The sequence below is a fragment of the Aotus nancymaae genome, unplaced genomic scaffold (genome assembly GCF_030222135.1).
Source record: "Aotus nancymaae isolate 86718 unplaced genomic scaffold, 86718_ANA_hifiasm-v0.15.2.pri h1tg000010l, whole genome shotgun sequence".
Taxonomy (NCBI): Eukaryota; Metazoa; Chordata; class Mammalia; order Primates; family Aotidae; genus Aotus; species Aotus nancymaae.
In genome coordinates, this window is record NW_026988421.1 from 55,469,279 (window position 1) to 55,491,723 (window position 22,445).

A 22,445-nucleotide genomic window follows, 5' to 3' on the forward strand; every position below is an offset into this window, starting at 1 on the left:
TTGAATGAGAAATTTTTGTTATAGTTTCACTTGAAGATGAACTGGTACACACTTAATCTTAAAGGGAAATTCTGTAAAATAAATATATTTCCACTGATTACAATGATAAAACAAAAGACATGATGAAATAACATCTTGAACAGTTTACTAACACTTTAGGCAAGATTTAAGAAGCTGGTAACATTCTTATTTCACTTTTTCTTTACAACACTCTTCATACATGTAAGGTCTTCTGTAACTTTGTTAAGCCTATGAATGAAAAAAGCTACCAAGCTATTACATGAGCTAAAAATATATAAAGGAAAAAGATTACATTATTTTTATTCCAAAAGTTGTGTCTGGAGAAACCAATGAGTAAAAGATATGTATTAATGATTCAGACATATATCAATATACACCTAAGTGTCAAAATATATGTCTAAGAAAAAACCTAACAAACACAGGACCGGTATGAAGAAAATCTTATCCACTGCAAAACATTAAAAAAATCAGGCTGGGCATGGTAGCTCATGCTTGTAATCCAAGCACTTTGGAGGCCAAGGCGGGTAGCTCACCTGAGGTCGGGAGTTAAAGACCAGCCTGACCAACATGGTGAAACCCTGTCTTAAAAAAAAAAAAAAAAAAAGAACATTAAAAAAAATCAAACATGAATAGCTGGAGGAATATTACATGTTATTTGAAGTGCAGACTCAGTAACAAAAAGATATTCACACTTCCTAAATAAAACTGCACATAATTCCAAGCAAAGTTAGGCCAGGTGTGGTGGCTCTTGCCTGTATTCCCAGCATTTTGGGAGGCCAAGGTGGGAAGGTCACTTGAGGCCAGGAGTTTGAGACTAGCCTGGACAACACAGGGACGCTCCAACTTCAAAAAAATTTAAAAATTAGTCAGGCATGGTGATACATGATGGGAGGATCACTTGGGCCCAGGAGGTCCAGGTTGCAGTGAGCTGTGATTGTGCCACTGCACTCCAGCATGGGTGACAGAGTGAGACTCTGTCTCAAAAAAAAAAAAAAAAAAAAAGAAAGGCAAAATTAGACCAGGGTATTTGTGTGAGAAAGGGAAATAATAATGAAAGGCATCAAGAAATATTGTTTAATGAAATGTAGTTAAAGTCAAGTGCAGAGGTAAACATCTGTAGTCCCTGCTAGTTGGGAGACTGTAGCAGGGGGATCATTTGAGGCCAAGAATGTATAAAATGGATATTCATACACTGATGTTCACAACAGCATTATTACCATTATTACCATGACTATGTCTGTGAATAGCCAAGGGACTACTGCCTGGGCAAAATAGTGAGATTCTGCCTCTTAAAAAGAGAAAGTCAAAAAAAAAATTATATATCATAACTGAGATTTATTGCTGGAATGCAAGGATGGTTCAACACACAAAAGTCATTAAATATAATACGTTCATAGACTAAAGGGGAAAAAATCTTATGTTCATCTCAATTGATGCAGATGAAGCACGTGACAAAATTCAACATTTTTTCATAAAACACTCTACAAATTAGGTAAAAAGGAAAATACAACATAATGAAGCCCATGTATGAACATCCACAGCTAACATCATACTCAATAGTGAAACATTTAAAAGTTTTTTCTATAAGATCAAGAGCAAGACAAGGATACCTGCTGTTGCCGCTTCTATGAAACATAGTATTGGAAGTCCTAGTCAGAAACTTAGATAAGACATTCAAATTGGAAAGGAAGAAGTAAAATTATTTCTGTTCAAAGATGACAAAATTTGTTATCTACAAAACCCTAACAATTTCTTTTTTTTTAAGACGGGGTTTCATCATGTTGGTCTGGTTGGTCTTGAACTCCTGACCTCAGGTGATCCGCCTGCCTTGGCCTCCAAAGTGCTTGGATTACAGGCGTGAGCCACTGTGCCCGGCAAAACCCTAACAATTTCACACACATAGGAAACAAACTCTTAGAACTGATAAATTTAGCAAAGTTACAGGATACAAAATCAACAAACATAAATTGGCTGTGCTTCTATAAACCAACAATGGACAATCTGAAAAGGAAATTATGAAAGCAATTCCACTTACAATAACATAAAAAAAATACTAAGAAATCAAGGAGACAAATGACTGGTACATTACAAAATACTGAAGGAAATTAAAGACACAAATAAATGTAAAGACATCTGCATCTGTGGATTAGAAAATTTGATACTGTTAAGACATCAGCACCACCCAAAGCCATCTACATATTCAATACATATAAATCCTTATTTATATCCGCATATTTTCTGCAGAAATAGAAAAATCAATTCTGAACTGAATCAATTCAATTCTGCAGAAATACAAAAATCAACTCTGAATTCTGAATTGAATCCACATGGAATTGCAGCAGACCCCTAACAGCCAAAACAATATTGGAAAAGAACAAAGTTGAATAACTCACACTTCCCGATTTCAAACTTACTACAAACCCAGAGTAATAAAAAATGCTGCAGGACTGGGATAAAGACAGCTATACTGTTGGTCCACTGCATTTACAGATTGTATTCATGAATTCAACCAACAGACCAAAAATATTCGGAAAAAAATAAAAAAATACTTAAATTTGAAAAATATAGCATAACAACTATTTACAGTATGTTTACACCGCATTAGGTATTATAAATACTACATAACATTTACACTGTATTAGGTATTATAAGTATTCTAGAGATTACTAAAAGTATACACAAAGATATAGGTAGGTTACATGCAAATACTATGCCACCTTAATGTTGACAAGGCACTTGACCATCCATGGATTTGGGGATTCTAATCAATTCCCCACAGATACTGAGAGACAATTGTATAGATGAATAGAATAGAGATACCAGAGATAACCCCCTGCATATATGGCCAAATAACTTTTGAAAAAGGTGCCAAAACTATTCAATGGAGAAAGGACAGTCTTTTCAATAAACGGTGCTGAGAAAACAATATAATAGATGTAAGAAAATAAAGCTGGACCCTTATCTTATACCATATGCAAAAGTCAATTAAAACTGGATCAAAGAACTAAACCAAGAGCTGAAACTATAGAAGACTTAGAAGCAAATGTAGACAGGAAAGCTTCAATGACATTAGATTTGGCAGCAACTTCCGGGAAATGACACCAAAAGCACCGACAACAAAAGAAAATAAGAGATGAATACATTGAACTACATCAAAATTTAAAATTTTTCTGTGCATCAAAAGACATTATCAAGAATGTGAAAAGGTAACCCACAGACTAGAGAATGTATCTCTAATCATTCATCTCATAAGGTACTAATATCCAGAATATGTAAAGAAATGTAACAAAGCAAAACAAAACACTGAATCAAAATTGGAGAAATGTCGACATTTCTCCAAAGGAGACATACAAATTGTCAATACACACATGAAAAGATGTTCAAAATCACTTATCATTGGGAAAATTACCATAATGAAATACCATTTCATACCGATTAGGATGGCTATTTTCAAACAAACAACTCCTAGGAAATAGTAAGTGATGATTAGTGTGGAGAGAAACTGGAATCCGTGTTCATTACTGTTAAGAACATATAATGGTGCATCCACTGTGGAAAACTGTACAGTGGGTCCTCACAAAACTAAACATAAAATTACCACATGATCCAGCAATTCCAATTCTGGGTACATACCCAAAGGAAGTAAAAAGCAAGGACTTAAATAGATATGTATACACTGATGTTCATAGGAGCACTATTCACAATAGCCAAAAGGTAGAAGCAACCCGAGTATCCATCATCAGATGAATGGATAAACAAAATGTGGTATATATATGTAATGGAGTATTAGCCATAAAAAGAAATAAAGTTATGATACTTGCTACAACATAAACCTTGAAGACATTATGCTAAGTTAAAATAAACCAGCCACAAAAGTACAAATATTGTATGACTCCACTTTTATGAAACACAGGCAAATTCACAGAGACATTATATAGCAAGTTTCTGTTTGCGATGATAAACTTCTGACAATGGACGGTACTAAGAATTTCAAAATAATGTGAATGTACTTAAACTTTACACTTAAAATAGTTAAAATGGGCGGGCATGGTGGCTCTCGCCTGTAATCCCAGAACTTTGGGAGGCTGAGGCAGGCGGATCACAAGGTCAGGAGATCAAGACCATCCAGGCCAACATGATGAAAACCCATCTCTTCTGTACTAAAAATACAAAAATTAGCTGGGTGTGGTGGCACCAACCTGTAATCCTAGCTACTTGGGAGGCTAAGCCAGGAGAATTGCTTGAACCAGAGAGTCGGAGGTTGCAGTGAGTAGAGATTGCACTGCTGCACTACAGCCTGGCAACAGAGAATGAGCTGGGCACGGTGGCTCATGTCTGTAATCCCAGGACTTTGGGAGGCCAAGGCGGGCAGATCACTTGAGGTCAAAAGTTTGAGACTAGCCTGGTCAACATAGCAAAACTCAGCCTCTACTAAAAATTCAGAAATTAGCTGGGTGTGGTGGCAGGTGCATGTAATCCCAGCTACTTGTGAGTCTGAGACATGAAAATCACTTGAACCCAGGAGGTGAAGGTTGCAGTGAGCCAAGATGGCGCCACTGCACTCCAGCGTGGGTGACAAAGCATCTGTACTCCAGCCTGGGTGACCTGTCTCAACAAAACAAAACAAAACAAAACAAAAATGGTTAAAATGTTAAGTTTTCTGTTATGTATATTTTACCAAAATAAGAAAAAAATTTTAAAGAATGTCCATTATTGAAAATGAAGAGTAATGAACAGATTTGCCTTACCTATTAAGATTCTATTAAAACTGCATTAAAATGCTGATTTTGTGGTAAAAGAAAGATAAATGGAATATAATTGAAAGTCCACAAATATTCCTAAAATATATCAAAAGACAAAGACATTTTATATTATTGGAGAAAAAGTGAATGTTTTAAAATATTATTTCAAATTAGAAAATTTCTTAAGCTGAAACAATGTCTGATATCAAAGGAAAAATTTTACTGATCCTCTGTGTCTGTCAAGCAAAGCCATAGAGAAGAATGTACCATAAGTAGTTAAAAAGGGCAAGAGACTAGGAAAAAACTTGTATGTGAAAAAGAAACAATTTTTTTTTTAGGCAGAGCCTCGCGCTCCGTTGCCCAGGCTAGAGTGTGTGTAGTGGCGCTATCTCGGCTCCCTGCAACCTTCGCCTCTTGGGTTCAAGTGATTTTCCTGCTGCAGCCTCCCAAACAGCTGGGACTACAGGTATGTGCCAACATGCCCAGCTAATTTTTGTATTTTTAGTAGAGACAGGGTTCACCATTTTGGCCAGGCTGGGTCTTGAACTCCTATCTCAACCACCCACCTCAGTCTCTCAAAGTGCTAAGATTACAGGCTTGAGCCACCACACTCAGCCTCCAATTCTTTTTATTTATATTACGTCCATTTTTTTCTCTTATACTAGTCAGAAAATCACACACGTTTTTAATTTTTAATTCTTTTAATGGTTACTGTTAGAATAGCCGTATTGGCCAGGCATGGTGGCTCACGCCTGTAATCTCAACACTTTGGGAGGTCAAGATGGGTGGATCTCCTGTGGTCAGAAGTTCGAGACCAGCCTGGCTAACGTGCTGAAACCCCGTCTCTACTAAAAATATACAAATTAGCCAGGTATGGTGGTGTGAACCTGTAGTCCCAGCTACTCTAGAGGCTGAGGCAGTAGAATCGCTTGAACCCAGGAGGCAGAGGTTGCAATGAGCCAAAATCACACCACTGCACTCCAACCTGGACAACAAGAGCAAAACTCCGCCTAAAAAAAAAAAGAGAGAGAACAGCTGTATCCAATGGAACTTTCTGCAATGATGTAAATTTTCAATATTTGTACTAAGACTGTGGACATTAACCGTGTGTGTCAACCAAGCATATAAAATGTGATAGAGCTCTAAAAGGAGAAATTGATTTTTTCTTCTTTTTGAGACTGAGTCTTGCTCTGTCATCTAGGCTGGAGTGCAGTGGCATGATCTCGGCTCACTGCAACCTCCACTCTGGTTCAAGATTCTCATGCCTCAGCCTCCAGAATAACTGGGATTACAGGCTAACACCATTATACCCAGCTAATTTGTTTTTTGTAACGGAGTCTCACTCTGTTGCCCAAGCTCGAGTGCAGTGATGCGATCTCAGCTCACTGCAACCTCCACCTCCCAGGTTCAAGCAATTCTCATATCTTATGCCTCAGTCTTCCTAGTACCTGGGACTACAGGTGTGTGCCAACACACTGGGTTAATTTTTGCATTTTTAGTAGAAACAGGGTTTTACCATGTTAACCAGGCTAGTCTTGAACTCCTGACCTCAAGTGATCCACTCACCTTAGCCTCCCAAAGTGCAGGGATTACAGGCATGAGCTACTGCACCTAGCCTGATTTTTAATTTTATTAATTTAAAGTGCCACACACAAGTAGTGGCTACCATACTGAAATGTACAGCTCTATAATTCCCCACATAATTAATATGGCTGATTGTATCCTCATGGTATAGTTTAACATGTTCCTCTACCTCCACATGCCCTATAAACTGTTGTCAGAATCTAGAAGCTTGATTATATTCAGCTTCGATTCCTTTTGGCAAAAATACTTCGTAAGTTGGACTGTGTACTTCCTATTGTATCATTATCAGAACACCTGTAACATGTGGTTATTTTCCTTTTGATGATGCTCAGCTTGATTACACATGCATGGGAAGAATAAGACTAAGTGTATCTGTTCATATCTTTTATTTTTAACAATAAACTCTGACGAAACATAAAAAATTAACAAAAATTTTTTATTTAAAAGAGATGCAGAATAAACTAGACTGACAGGGCAGGGACAGGAGTGAGATTATTCTAAATATACTTTCTTACGTTGTTGTGGTACTCAATCAAAAAAGTTAATGAATTTTAGTGCAGATTCTTGTCCTATACTCCATATCTAAGATTATGGTATCTGGGTATGAGGTCTAGAAAAAAACCATTCAAACATGTTTCCTCCACAATTCTGCATGTTAAAGCTTAACCCTATCCACTGGGACATTGCAATGAATACAAGAAATAAAAAGTTGACAATCATGAACTTTAGTCATATTTATTATTAGTTTCTTCTCCATTAGGTTCCACTGATCACTAAACAGATACATACTTGAACATTATTTTAATCTCTTGTAGAATTACCCTCATCAAATGATACTTCATAATGACACACTGGATTCTTATTTACCAGGAAAGAGCTCTTTATTTGCTATTTCCCTTGTATTAAGCTACCAGATTCAGATTTGTTGTCGTTGTTGCTGAGACAGAGTCTCCCTCTGTCACCAGGCTGGAGTGCAGTGGCGTAATCTCGGTTCACTGCAACCTGACTCCCTGGTTCAAGCAATTCTCCTGCCTCAGCCTCCCGAGTAGCTAGGACTACAGGCACATGGCACCACAATCAGCTAATTTTTTTTTTTTTGTATTTTAGTAGAGACAGGGTTTCACCATATTGGCCAGGATGGTCTCGATCTCCTGACCTCGTGATCCACCTGCCTAGGCCTCCCAAAGTGCTGGGATTACAGGTGTGAGCCACCACACCCAGCCCGATATATTTTTTTTAAATCAAGAAAAGTTTCTCTCTTTAAAAATGGCTTATTTCCTTCTCTCTAAAAAAAGAACTGTGTAACCTAATTTTCTGACCTATGAAATCATTATTAAATAAAAGAGATAAAATCTATGGTGTTCTAATTAAAGGGGATGAAAATGAGAATTCAGTACTCTCAGGTTTCTTCCTTGTCTCCTATATCCTCTGGTCACTTAGTTTTCCAAGATATCAAAGAAAGCAATCCAAAAAGGTAGTAGAATTTAGTGAAAAATACTCTGAAAATAAAGGGTATTTTAATTTATCACAATTCTTAATTTGCTCTTAACACTGAGAAATTCAGAGGCAAATTTAATGCAATATTATATTAACTGTTATAAGCATATTTGCTTATTTCCTTGTGATATTTAATGGTTGAAGGGGCCTTAAGAATTATTTCTATTATATAACTGTGTATATGTTTGTATATTTTAAAACCATTATGGAAAAATGAAATACAAATAGTCTATAGTCATATTCGTAACTTACTCTCTTTATTAAGATGTACAATGTAAAGTAAAATGGTTTCCCTCAAAATGGTTCACTTTGGTATTAAGATATGATCAGAGATTTTGAAAGTTAAGGCAATAAAACATTTTAAAGCATAGTGGAAACACTCTAAAATAAGCTCTACATAGTTTTATCAGTGTGATTTTAAAGAAGACAAAGAATATACACCAAATAATCATATGATGTTATTCAACACATTGGACTAGTTCATCAACTTTAAATTCTTATACAAATATTTTACATAGTCCTGTATTGCATCGACGTTAAGATTCCATCTATGGAATCACAATATAGGGAGGAAATAATTTCTATGTTAAATATACATAAAGCCATTTTTATATTAAATAACAACACATTAACATACTGCTTCCTCCTTTGATATTCCTCTGAGCCTAAAGAGTTCTGAATCTTAAACTCATAACTTTAACAGATGGATCAGATGTTTCAGATCCTAAGTGTCAGTCTTCCACAAGAAATGAATTAGTCACATAGACCTCTTCTAGCTTTGAAAACTTCTAAAATCTATTCTAGGAATGCTGACTATTTCTACCGCCATGTTAACATTTTCTGGCATGTTACATGCAACCTTCTACATTCAAAACACATAATTTTCAGATGCAATCAAAAGAATTTCCAGAGAGAGATCCAAGATGGCTGATCACTAGCAGCTCAGGATTGTAGCTCCCAGAGAAAGCACACAGAACAAAAGGATGCCACACTTTCAGACTTTTGTTACCCATGGACGGGAAGATTCCCAGGGGAGGAGCCCCATGCATCGCGGTTTTGCTGGCGCCCCAGGGCGGCGGTTCTTGGTGCAGAGTAAACGGGACTGGGTCCCCTTTTGATCGACGTTTGGACCTCCAGGAAGGCAGAGTCACCCATTTACCTGATTGAAGAAGGGACTGAAGAGGGAAGCCAGACCGGAGATTCCAGGGCAGAAAAGCACCACGAATCTTAATGCCACTGTTTTGGCTGGCGCAGTGGGTTGCTCAGATTTCGGTGCTGGGAATCAACAAGTTGGACGTCCACTCAGAGACCTAATTTGAAAGTAGGCAATTACAAAGACGATAGGTGGATGAACTTACAATGATGGGAAGAAACCAGCGTAAAAAGGCTGAGAATACCCAAGATCAGAATGCCTCTCCTTCTACAGGTGATCACAGTTCCTCATCAACAAGAGAACAAGGCCTGATGGAGAACGAGTGCATTCCAATAACAGATTTAGGCTTCAGAAAGTGGATAATAAGGAACTTTAGTGAGCTAAAAGAACATGTTCTAGCCCAATGTAAAGAAACTAAGAACTTTGAAAAAAGGTTTGACGAAATGCTAACGAGAATTGACAACTTACAGAGGAATATAAGTGAATTAATGGAACTGAAGAACACAATACGAGAACTTCTCCAAGTAGGCACAGGTTTTAACAGTCGAATTGATCAAGCAAAAGAAAGGATATCAGAGGTCGAAGACCAACTTAATGAAATGAAACGAGAAGACAAGATTTGAGAAAAAAGAGTCATAAAGGAATGAGCAAAGTCTCCAAGAAATATGGGACTATGTGAAAAGACCTAATTTACGATTGATAGGTATACCCGAATATCATGAAGCGAATGAATCCAAGTTGGAAAATATTCTTCAGGATATTATTCAGGAAAACTTTCCTAATCTAGTAAGGCAGGACAATACTCAACTCCAGCTAATCCAGAGAACACCACAAAGATACTCCTCAAGTAGAGTAACTCTAAGACACATAATCGCTAGATTCACTAGGGTTGAAATAAAGGAGAAAATTCTAAGGGCAGCTAAAGAGAAAGGTCACGTTACCCATAAAGGGAAGCCTATCAGACTCACAGCAGACTTCTCACCAGGACCCTACGAACTAGAAGAGAGTGGGGGGTCAATATTCAATATCCTCAAAGAAAAGAATTTTCAACCCAGAATCTCATATCCCACCAAACTAAGCTTCATAAGCGAAGGAAAAAGAAAATTTTTCATAGCTGGGCGCGGTGGCTCACGCCTGTAATCCCAGTACTTTGGGAGGCCGAGGCGGGTGGATCACGAGGTCAAGAGATCAAGACCATCCTGGTCAACATGGTGAAACCCCGTCTCTTTACTAAAAATACAAAAAATTAGCTGGGCACAGTGGTGCGTGCCTGAAATCCTAGCTACTCAGGAGGCTGAGGCAGGAGAATTGCCTGAACCCAGGAGGCGGAGGTTGCGGTGAGCCGAGATGGCGCCATTGCACTCCAGCCTGGGTAACAAGAGCGAAACTCCGTCTCAAAATAAAAAAAAAAAAGAAAATTTTTCGCGAACAAGCAAGCACTCAGAGATTTCATCACCTCCAGGACTGCTTTACAAGAGCTTCTGAAAGCAGCACTACAAATAGAAAGGAACAATCAGTATCAGTCATCCCAAAAACTTACCAAAACGTAAAGAGTATCTCTACAATGAAGAATCTACATCAACTAATGGGCAAAATAGCCTGCTAGCATTAAATGACAATATTGAACTCACAAATATTAATTTTAATTCTAAATTTAAATGGATTAAATGCCCCAATCAAAGACACAGACAGGTAAATTGAATAAAAAGTCAAAACCCATCGGTACGCTGTATCCAGATCTATTTGACAAGCAACGACATGCAAAGACTCAAAACAAAGGGATGGAGGAAGATTCACCAATTAAATGGAGAGCAAAAAAAAAAAAAAAAACACAGGAGTTGTAACTTTTGTTTCTCACAAAATAGACTTTAATAGTAACAAAGACTAAAAGAAACAAAGAAGGACATTACATAATGGTACAAGGGTCAATGAAACAACAGGAGTTAATGATTATAAATATATATGCACCCAATACAGGAGCACCCAGATACATAAGACAAGTTCTTAATGACTTACAGAGAGACCTGGACTCCCGCACAATAATAGCGGGAGATTTTGACACCACACTGCTAATATTCAACGGATCAACGACATAGAAAATTAATAGGGACATCTATGATTTGAACTTAGACCTGGAATAAGTAAACTTAGTACATATTTATAGAATTCTCCACCCCAGGTCCACAAAACATACATTTTTCTCAGTATCATATTACACCTATTTTGAAAGTGACTACATAATTGGAAGTAAATCACTCTTCAGCATTTGCATAGCATTTCACAGACTTAAATGAAATATTGGTTGGCTGTTTGTTATTTTCTTCCCTTATTCCTTCCTGTCTCCGTTGTTAAGCACAATTATCGGCATAAAAGAGGTTTTTAATACCTATCTTTAGATTGCATTCCAGCCCCGGCAATAGAGCAAGAATCCTGTTCTCTCTCCCCCTTTTTCTTCCTCTTTCTTTCTTTCTCTCACTAAAAAAAAAAAAAAAAAAAAAAAAAGGTTTTCCACAAATTCCCACTACCACATCTGTCTACCTAACAGCACGGGCCTAATCATGACACACTCTGCCTTCTCTCCTGCTACTACAGACGGATTAACCACGAACCATCCCGATGCAAACCTGCACACTGGGTCCCATCCCCTTGTGCCTACTCAATGACATCACTCTAAGGAATCTCCCTCTTTCCCACATCAACAAATCTTCCTTCTGCATTGGACCATTACATTATCATTCAAACATGCTGTTATTTCTCCCATCTCTGAAAATCCTTCTCCCAAAACCCCTTCTCATTCCAGTTAATGAAGCTAAAGCTTCATTTCTCTACCACCTTTATGACCAAAAAACCCCCATAATTTTCATAAGCAAAATAGCCACAAAGAAAATAATGGAAGAAATCTGAAATGAAGAAGCAGCCAAATTCAACTTAAAATTTAACTGTTTACTACTAAAGAGAATCAGATGAGCAGACACCTTCACCAACGTTTTCAGGGCAATAAAATCCATTCAAGGGGTTAAGATAAAAATAAAAACTTCTCAAAATACTACTATTATTTGCCTTTTCCATTCATTCTTTCATCAATGTACAGATCAGTAGGCTACCTGTAGTATATGTAGTATCAGTGCTAACGGATAACCAGAATGTGTGCCTGTACGTTCTTGTGTTTTAAAAACTTCTGTTTAGATTTTAATACAGTAAGTATCAATAGAAATAACCCAAATACATCAAGCAAGGAAGGTTTTGAGCTAGTGGTAGTACAAATGGCAAAGAATGGAGATAGGAAGGCAGGTTCCAATTTAAAGGAAGAAATCTACACAACTGAGTAAATGCCTACATTCAAGATGGAAAAAACATTAAAGATGAAGGTGTTTTTAAGCCCAGATGAGACTTCAAATTAAATCTCAAAATGGCAGCCGGTTTCACATAAAGATAATAAATTACACTTTAAACACATTATATCAAACCCAAATATGGGACATTCATGTAAATCTTCCAAACAGTAGAGATGGCTGATCAAATTGAAGAAAAGCCAATCTTTAATTGTAGATTTGAGAGTAATTACGCAGCACAGTACAAGTAAATTCTCCAAAGGAAATAACAAGATTACAACAACAACAAGAAACAGTAGGCAAAGGACTGAATTTGAAATACCAAATTAAGAAGATGACAGGAATTGCAGGCTGGAAGGAATGAGAAATAAAAGCCCAAGAAGACTTCAACCATAGGGCTATAGAAATGAAGAAAGAGAAAGGGCTCCGAAAGAATACATAACATTACAATTAAAGGGAATTTCTAGTTTTTACTTTGAGAGTCTGTGAATCACAAACCATTGGGAAAAGCAATTTGGCAGAGTACAGAGACAATAGATTTGAAATCAGAAATCTGCATTCAAATTCCTGCTCTGACACTTATCTTGAGTTTTTCATAGGTTAGCACTGTGTCTGGCAAACAGTAGATTGTGAGCTGCTGTTTTTCTACTTAACTATGTATTCTATAATTAGATCAATAGTTCTACAATGTAAGATAAAGATAAATCAACATTTTCATTCATGGGTTTAAGAGAATAAATAATTTTATAAACTAGCTAGAATATTAAATAAAATATAAATTCTACATAAAAGGATTTTGTCCAATTCGATAATTTCAGACAATGTTTCAACATTAACAATTTAGTAGGCTGGGCGTGGTGGCTCACGACTGTAATCCTAGCACTTTGGGAGGCTGAAGTGGGCAGATCACCTGAGGATGGGAGTTCAAGACCAGCCTGACCAACATGGAAAAAATCCCGTCTCTACTAAAAATATAAAATTAGCTGGACATAGTGATGCATGCCTGTAATCTCAGCTACTCAAGAGGCTGAGGCAGGAAAATTGCTTGAACCCGGGTGGCGGAGGTTGGGGTGAGCCTAGATCGTGCCATTGCACTCCAGTCTGGGCAAAAAGAGCAAAACTCCATCTCAAAAAAAAAATTTAGTAAACACCAGTTGTAAAACTAAAAGTATATAATCCTTACAAATTTCTTTGTCAGATTAAGAATTCTGTATCTAATAAAAGTCTAAAGCCAGATGCCATAGCTCATACCTCTAATCCCAACATCGGGAGTCCAATACAGGAGGACTGCTTGAGTCCAGATGTTTGAGACCAGCCTGGGCAACACAGTGAGACTCTATCTCTACAAAAAGTAAAATAAATTAGCCAGGCATGGTGGTTCACACCTGTAGTCCCCCACTACTTGTGGGGCTAAGGTGGGAGGATCTCTTCAGCCTAGGAGGTCAAGGCAGCTATGAGCCATAATCATGTCACAGTACTCCAGCCTGAGCAACAGAGTGAGACCCTATCATTTAAAAAAAAAAAAAAAGCCTGCTAAAAACCACACTGGAAAAACTATCTGAAATTAGGCAGACATATGATCACTATCAAATCTCCAAACAAATAAAATCAGCACTGTAATCCCAGCACTTTGGGAGGCCGAGGCGGGTGGATCACGAGGTCAAGAGATCGAGACCATCTTGGCCAACATGGTGAAACCCAGTATCTACTAAAAATACAAAAAATTAGCTGGGCATGGTGGCACATGCCTGTAATCCCAGCTACTCAGGAGGCTGAGGCAGGAGAATTGCCTGAACCCAGGAGGCGGAGGTTGCGGTGAGCCGAGATTGCGCCATTGCACTCCAGCCTGCGTAACAAGAGTGAAACTCCGTCTCCAAAAAATAAAAAATAAAAAATAAAATAAAATAAAATAAAATAAAATCAGCAATATTTGTTGAGATTAAATCTACGCCACTAAAAATCATATTCAAATTCAAATAACAATCCCTCATCCAAATTCTTCCAACTAAACATATTTTAGTATTAAAAATTTATCGGATTTTTATAAAGTTAAATATAGCATATTTTTTCCTTTTTTTTGGGACAGAGTCTCATTCTCTCACTCTGTTGCCCAGGCAAGAGGGCAGTAGCATGATCATGGCTCAATGCACCCGTGACCTCTCAGGTTCAAGCCATCCTCCCACCTCAATACCCAAAGGATCTAGGACCATAGGTGCACACCACCACACCTGGCTACTTTTTTGTATTTTTAGTAGAGATGGGATTTCACCATGTTTCCCAGGCTGGTCTTAAACTGCTCAGCTTAAGTGATCTGCCTGCCTTGGCCTCCCAAAGTGCTGGGATTACAAATGTGAGCCACCGTGCCTGGCCTATAGCATGTATTACGGTAGTCAATTATTGTAATATAGTACAAGTCCTAGGCAATATATAACATCTCTGAAGGATTTAGAACAGAACCCTAAAAGTTAAGCACATTAATATCACTATAACCCCTGGCTGAAAAAATAAAATTCTAATCTTACTTTATTTGTATCAAATTATATATGTTCATATTATACAAGAAATATGTTTGCTAACACGGTGTGGTAAAAATAATTTAACTTCAAAGATATCGATGTCCTAATCCCAGGAACCTGTAACTGTTACATTACAAGGAGAATTAAGGTTTACATGGAATTACGGTTGTTAACAGACAGCAAGATTATCCTGGATTATGTCAACTGGCCCAGTGTAATCACCAAGGCACTTAAAAGTGTAAGAGGGAAGCAGGAGAGTCAGAAGGAGATACTAGGGAAAAATGGTGAGATACAATTTGGTTGGCTTTTAAGAGGGAGAAAGGGGGCCATGAGTCAAGGAATGTGGATAGCTTCTAAAAACTAGAAAAGGAAAGAAAATGGACCTCTCCTAGAATAAACAGTGTTGCCACAACCTTGATTTTAGCCCAGCAAGATCCATGTCTTCTCGGTGATCTCTAGAACTGCAAAATAATAAGCATATATCATTTAAACCACCAAGGTTATGTTAATTAGTTAAAACAATGATAGAAATTTAATGCACATGGCAATTCCTCATACATAAGACCCATAATAAGAATAACTATCTTTAAGACATGGTATTCTCTCAACTACTTTCAAGTTCTTATTGTTATCCTTCCAAATCATGTGCCACAGGTATATCAAGCCAGGACTTCTAATATACTTATAGGTTTTTAATTATATGTATTTGTAGTTTAAAAAAAAAATCACAAACTAGCCTATTCAACATTTTCCATATAATTTCATTATATACATATACACACACACACAGACACACACACACACACACATATATATTTAAATTTAGAGACAGGGTCTCACTCTGTTGCCCAGAATGGAATGCAGTGGCATAATCTTGGCTCACTGCAGTCTCAACCTCACTGCATTCAGGTGATCCTCCCACCTCAGCCTCCCCAAAAGCTGGGACCACAGGCATGCACCACTATATCCGGCTAATTTCTGTATTTTTTGTAGAGACAGGGTTTCACCATGTTACCCAGGCTGGTCTCAAACTCCTGCACTCAAGTATCTTCTCACGCCAGTCTCCCAAAGTGTTGGGATTACAAGCACGACCCACTGCACCCAGCCTAATTTCATATAACTTAAAATCCACTCTGCAGTAATAAAAGTCCAACAGGAATATTACGTTATGTTAATGCCAAACTGTTCCAAGTTTCATATAAGAAATGTGAATATAAGAAAGTTTGGAAATAAATCTAAAATAGGAGATTCTAAGCTAAAAAAAAAACTAAATTAGTAATATTCAAATTTTCAAATAAAGACTTAAAGGAAAATTTATCAAGGATTCACACATAGTTATGGTTCAACATTTTTCTTTTTTTGATAAAATTTACGTAGAGTGAAACACAAAGATAGTGTCAATTCAGTAAGTTTTGACAAATACATATACCTGTGTAACCAACAATCAGGATAGGAAACATTTCCATCACCTGAAGAAACTCTTTCCTATTCCTTCCAGTCAATCTCTACCATCCACAGATAATTTATTCTTTAATACCCAACTTAATACCTTACCATTTACTAACATGTAAACTCGCTCTTTACATCATTTAAATTCCCAACTAAGAAAGCAATTAAGTCATTTATATATACATATATATTTTTTTTTCTTTCCTTTTCTTTCTTAGAGATAGGGGTCTCACCTATGTTGCCCAAGCTAAATTCCAAGTCCTGGGCTCTAGCAATCCTTTCATCTCAGCCTTTTACACAAACAAAATACAAGTAGTTACTGAATTGAACTGCCATAATTTCTAGAACCATTAACATTAACCATTAAGGAAGATTATACATTTTTGTACAAAAATAACCAGTCAAAACCTTCAAAACTACCTCTCTTCTGCTTATTTCCTGCTAGAAACACCTATTAGCAAAACACACCTATTCTGCAATATCGAATCAGCATTAATACATACCACATTAACCATATCCTTGACTACAGTGATGAAAACCCATACAAAAACACCCTCGGAAACTATTAAAATAGGTAGGTAAAAAAATATTAGGTAGGTACCCATACAGACATTACAGCGAATTTGGAATTGTAAGTTTGCATGCAAACAAAGGGAAAAAATATTCCTAAATTTGAAATTTTCAGTGAAAAAGTAAGTGGCTCAGGACACTGTAACTAAATTTCATAGATAATGTATTCATAAATCAACCTTGGGAAGTCTAGTCTACGTCTTGTCTCTACTCCGCCCCTTACGTTCAAGCTGTCCCTCAGTAAGAATGCACTTGGAACACAATAGAGCATATTCCAGTTCAAAATCATGCACATATCTACACTACTCAAAGAAAACACTGGCAAGGTCACATGTAAGGAAAAGAAAGCAAAGAAAAAGATACTATATTCTGCATGGTATTTAACATTTTAATTGACAACATTTTTCTTATTTAAAATAGTCTAAAACCCAGAAACATCTTGACTCCAAAGCACTATACGTTTCTAACAAAAAAAGCACATTGGGAACAGAGAGAGAGATTACCCTCCATATCAAATACTTTCACTTTTATCCTTTCCGGTTAGAAAGTCAAGTTATCTATTAAGTGAAGGATGAATCTCGGCACAGCCAAAGCCACGACCTCTGTCTGCCTCTAAAACACATAGGAATCCCCGGGCTGTATGGGAATGTCTTTTTCCTTTTCTCCCTCCCCTTCAGCAACCTTACAGGGTAAGTTTTAAGTCTTGAGCTACAGCACTATGAAGACTTTTCCAAGAAAAGAGATGCCAGGGAAGCTAGCCACCTATCGCCACCAGTGGTCCGCCCCCTACCCCACCTGCCCGCGGGGCAACCGGCTCGCAGCTCCGCCTTACGGGGAGGTCTCCGCGGTCGCCCAGGCGCCACAGCGGGGAGCCGCGGTCGACTCCTCCGGGATGGGGGCCAGAACCGCCTCCGTGGTTGTCCTGTGAGTCGAGCTCCCACACCGCCTCCGCATGGGAAGCCACTCGTAGAGAGGCAGGACCTGGGCAAGGGCTGTGGCTAAACGCGCGGAAGGCTCGGCAGAGGGGCGTGACGGCCAGTTGGCTGGAGGGAAGCCCTCAAGGTACGGGTGGTGGGGGGGGCTCGCTCTCTTACCGCTAGGTCTGGATTGCGGCTGTCCCTGTGTGACACGGCTCGGATGACCCCCGCTCGCCAGCTTCGCCAGCCGCGTCCGCTCTCCCAGCGCTCCTGACGCGCCTCGTCGCCGACCGCTACACACAGGAACCGCTTCCCCACCAGCTCCGGCCGCGTCTCCACCGCCATAACTGTCGCTGCCGAAGCGGTTGCTGCCGAAGCGGCCGCTGCCTCCTCCAGTGCGAGGGAACCGGTGAGACCTCGCTCCTACCGGCCGCTCGTGCTGAGGAGAGCGGACCGGGACACGGCAGCGCTTCCGCGAACGAGCGCAGACTCCGGGCGCACCGGCCCCTCTGCCCAGGACACAGCGACCTCGGTCCCTCCCCCAAACACTTTTCTGGACTCCCAGATTGGCAGCCTTGGACGACGGCGCCACACAAAAAAACTGACAGAAATCCCTAAGCGGCCGTCTAAGACCCGAGGCAGCCGAGCCGCCACCGCCGCCGCCGCAACCACCGTGCCGCGGCCAGTACTGCTCCGTCTCCCTCCTCCGGCAGCGGCGGCGCGCTGCGCGTCTTCTTCCGCCGGCGCGGGCGGGGCAGCAGCCGCAGGAGGGTCGGCGGAACCACCGCAGACTGAAAGTAGTGCCCGGCCCGGCGGCGGCTGCGGCTTAGGGACCAAGGAATGAAGAGGGCCGCGTGGAAGTCAGCGACAGCTATTCAAAGCTTTTGGGGGTCTATCTTTCTATTCGTTGCTCCCTCAGAGGTGGAGGTGAGGGGAAAGTGAAGTGTAGTGGTTCCACTTGGATCACAAAATAAACTCCAGGGTTGACGCCTCACCGCCGGCGCGATGCTGTTCAGAGCACACGGCGCCCACCGCTTGAGTTAGCCTGAATTAGCAGTACCAGCAGCAGAGCAAGACAACACTTATGCTGAAATCTAAGTCCCAAAGTCACAGCAGAACTAACTGTTCATAACTTCAAGGGAAAACGAAGGGGAAATGTCATCCTTTCATTCTTCTCATCTGCGGCGATACTAATTACATGTTTAAGCTATTCAGAGATTTAAATTCGTCACTGCTTTATTATAAGAACAGCAAATGCTCCGTTACGGGTCCTTGTCGACGTCCTGAAATTTCACAAACCGTGTCTGCGCCAATCTTGGTACTTTTAGTACTAGTACATAGCTCAAACACACTGATCAGATAATAAAAGCAGAGAAAATCCCCAGATTCAGTTATTAGAAAATACCATGAAAAGAAAACAATTTTAGCCAATCACAGTTCAAGAAAATAAATTATATTTATTTCTCATCCAATTACAATAGGACTCCCTAACCCACACATACAACACAGATCTCTAACTCTAAACAATCACTCTTCTTTAAACAACTTCTTTGTTACAAATCAAACTTCTCTACGAATGTCAATGAGAAGTTCGATTTCAAGCAAGTTTATACTGCTTTTTTATACGTAGTTTAAAAAAATCTCAGTTGTGGTTTTTCAGTGGCATTAGTGATTACAGTCAACTTTAAAATTCTTCTAGTCCAATAAAATATTCTAAATTTCAGGTTCTTAGAGATTTTCCTGAACCTCTACTAAAAAAAAAAGTTAAGAGTTTACACTAGTAATCCGAATATTTAAAATAAACATAAGGCTTTTATCTGTTTTCTCTAGAACACTCAAGCTGGGCAGTTTGAAGTGGAGAAACATGACCACCACTAATAGGTTAGAAACCAAACTTACAAGGAAGATGGATTTTAATAATCACGGTCAAATTTTGCTAATCTGAAGGCAAAACGTAGAACTGTAATAAATAAAAAAGGCAAAACATATCCAAAAATGCATATTGGCAAGTTGAGAGAAAAACTTAATTTTCCTTGGGCAATTTTATTTCCAAGTCCACTTTTTCAGTGTACACTGTATAATACTTAGCAAATCATCTTAAGAATTACAGGCGAAGATGTCTAAGCCCCAAAATCAATGTAGATTAAGGAGTCATTAAAGTGACTTGGTGACAATAACCCAACATACGTAAGGACAAAACAGCAGGGAGATCAACATCCAGATACCAAGTCATTAATGATCTGCTTTATGATCATGGGCATGATGCAACTGTAAAAATGCAAAAATGCCTGAATCCTAATTTTCAGTGACATCCTAGGGGCAACTAAAAAATACAAATGAAGTCATTTTAGAAAAACATGCAAATTCAACAGTTATTACATAAATCTCACTCACCAAATTACATTAGAGTATAGGTTGCTGGCTGCCTTACATAAAACTGCCAGCTGTTTTGAATTTTGTAGGCAACAGCTCTAAATGGGCCCCTAGGAACTCCCACTACATGTTGAATTCCAATATTTTCAGTCATCTGAAAAGCACATAATCCAACAAATCAATCAAAACATTTCATGTATGGAAACAAAGTTTTTCAGGAGGGCATATATCCCCATATTTTTAATCACATATGTTAATATTCTTAGAACAAAAGTCCAAATTTTGCTCTACTAATACTCTGACTACAGCCAATGCCTAGAGTTTACACTAATTTGTGGATATTTTGTTGTTAAAAAAACTTAAAGTACATTTTTTAAAATGTAGAATAAAAAGTCCTTAAAGATGTTTTGTCGGTGTTTTTTACTTTGTATCAAGGACTATTTGTATTATTTTATTTTTGCCAGGAAATCATAACTTTGTAAATAACAAGGAATTTAAAACTTTTTTCAAGTCGGTTTTGAAACTTTAGAATATTTGTTTCTTAAGTTAATGTTTTCCTACCTTCTTTACTTCCATAAAGATACTCGGAAACAGAAGAGTAATGGTATTTGTTCTCATTATACAGACAAAAAGAATAACAATGAAGTACATAAAATAACTAAGTTTACTTACGGAAGCTGAAAATTAGAAATATAAATAAGATTTTCTGGTCTTTCCATCCTCACATGTAAATATGTGCATTAAATATGCCTATACAGACGTCAATTCAGGCAAACCTCATACATCAAATACCTTAATCTACACCAAAGATCGGGAGATTTGATTTTTTTCCTTTTCAGAAATTCACAAAAAATTTTCATAAAAACAGTTTGGGCTGGGTGGTGGCATATGCCTGCTGTCCCAGCTTCTGAAACTGGAGGATGTCTTGAGCCCAGGACTTCTAGTTCAGGCTGGGCAACATGATGAGACCCTGTCTCTACAAAACATTTTTAAAATTACAAAATAAGAAACAATTTTGTTTGTTTAAACAAAAACTGACTTATAAAGGAAGAAAATGTATTCACTGCAATGATAAGAACCTTAATTATCAGTGATTAACAGTTCATGAAGTTTAGTTTGAATAAGCAAAAGCCTAGTAGTTATAGGTTTTTTACTTTCTGACTTGGCATAATTGTGGAAAGGGTCAATCATCTGCTCTCATACATACTAATATTTTATGCCACCATACATGTCTACTTTAAATATCACAGATATAACTCAGACAGATAAAAAGTTTAACACGTCTTTTGTAATAATATTAGCCACCATTTATGGAACACTTACTACGTGTCAGATGGTACACTAAGTACACACGTAATCTCACTTTGAGGATGAGGAAAATGAGGTTTAGAGAAGTTTAGTAACTTTAGTAACTTGCTTAAGAATATACATTAAGAAACTGGTTTTCAAAACCGGCTCTTGTGATAACAAAGGCTCCATGCTATTAACTATTATACTAAAAAGTCACTTAAAAGAAGATCAGTTATCAAGTTGTTTCATCCTTATTTACATTTTACTTATATTGATGTGTTCTGTATTTATTTAGCACTATGTGGGTCACACCCTGCAAGGTTCTGGAGATACGACCTTTATCCTTGAGAAGCTCACAGTCTATCTGGAAAGAGAGACAATAGAAATGCTTTGGTTTACTTATTTAAGGAACTATCAATAGAATTGCATCCAAATTTAATGCATTTTAACAAGTATTTTTCAAATCTATTATTGAAGGCTTTTATTGTCAAATGTAAATAATGGACTGAGTTTATGCAGTCTTAGATTATATATATAGATACAGCTAAGAATCATGCAAGCCACTATTAAAATTAAGGAAACCAAGAGTTTCAACTGAATTATGCACATGGAAGACCAAGAATAAATGGAATATAAATTTATGTTACCATGTTTTTTTAATTAAACTTTAATTTGTATTTAGGGTTGTATACCCTAAGCATTTATTTAAAATGAATTCCTCAATCACATTTATGATAATGATAAATTAACTCAAAAATCAAAATATCACTTCTTCAAGGAAACCATCCCTGATTCTCAGACTAAGTAGGATTCCCCAATAACAGATGTTTGAAACATGCCTTGTCTTAGTACTACCACAACTGTACTTATACCATTTATTGTATAATTGATCATTTATATTTTTTGCCTTTATAGGCTATATAAGCTCCATAAGCCATCTTTGTCTTGTTCATAACTATACTCCCAGCAGGTACCAGCCCTTGCTGAAAGGCGATAATACA

The 22,445-nt window shown here is 38.0% G+C and overlaps 1 protein-coding gene across 3 annotated transcripts in view; it reads right to left on the reverse strand.

Annotated features, from left to right (window-relative positions):
• The window catches only part of JMJD1C (jumonji domain containing 1C), a 349,752-nt gene that overhangs the window by 287,249 nt on the left and 40,058 nt on the right, over positions 1–22,445 (reverse strand). Inside the window, exon 1 of one of the 3 annotated variants that reach the window (XM_064374169.1) lies at positions 17,959–18,471. The exons of the other annotated variants lie outside the window; for them this stretch is intronic. Within the exon in view, the coding sequence (XP_064230239.1) occupies positions 17,959–18,126 (168 nt within the window). The 5' untranslated portion in view covers positions 18,127–18,471. Of the gene's footprint in view, positions 1–17,958; positions 18,472–22,445 lie in introns of those variants that run through there. 3 annotated transcript variants of the gene reach the window in all.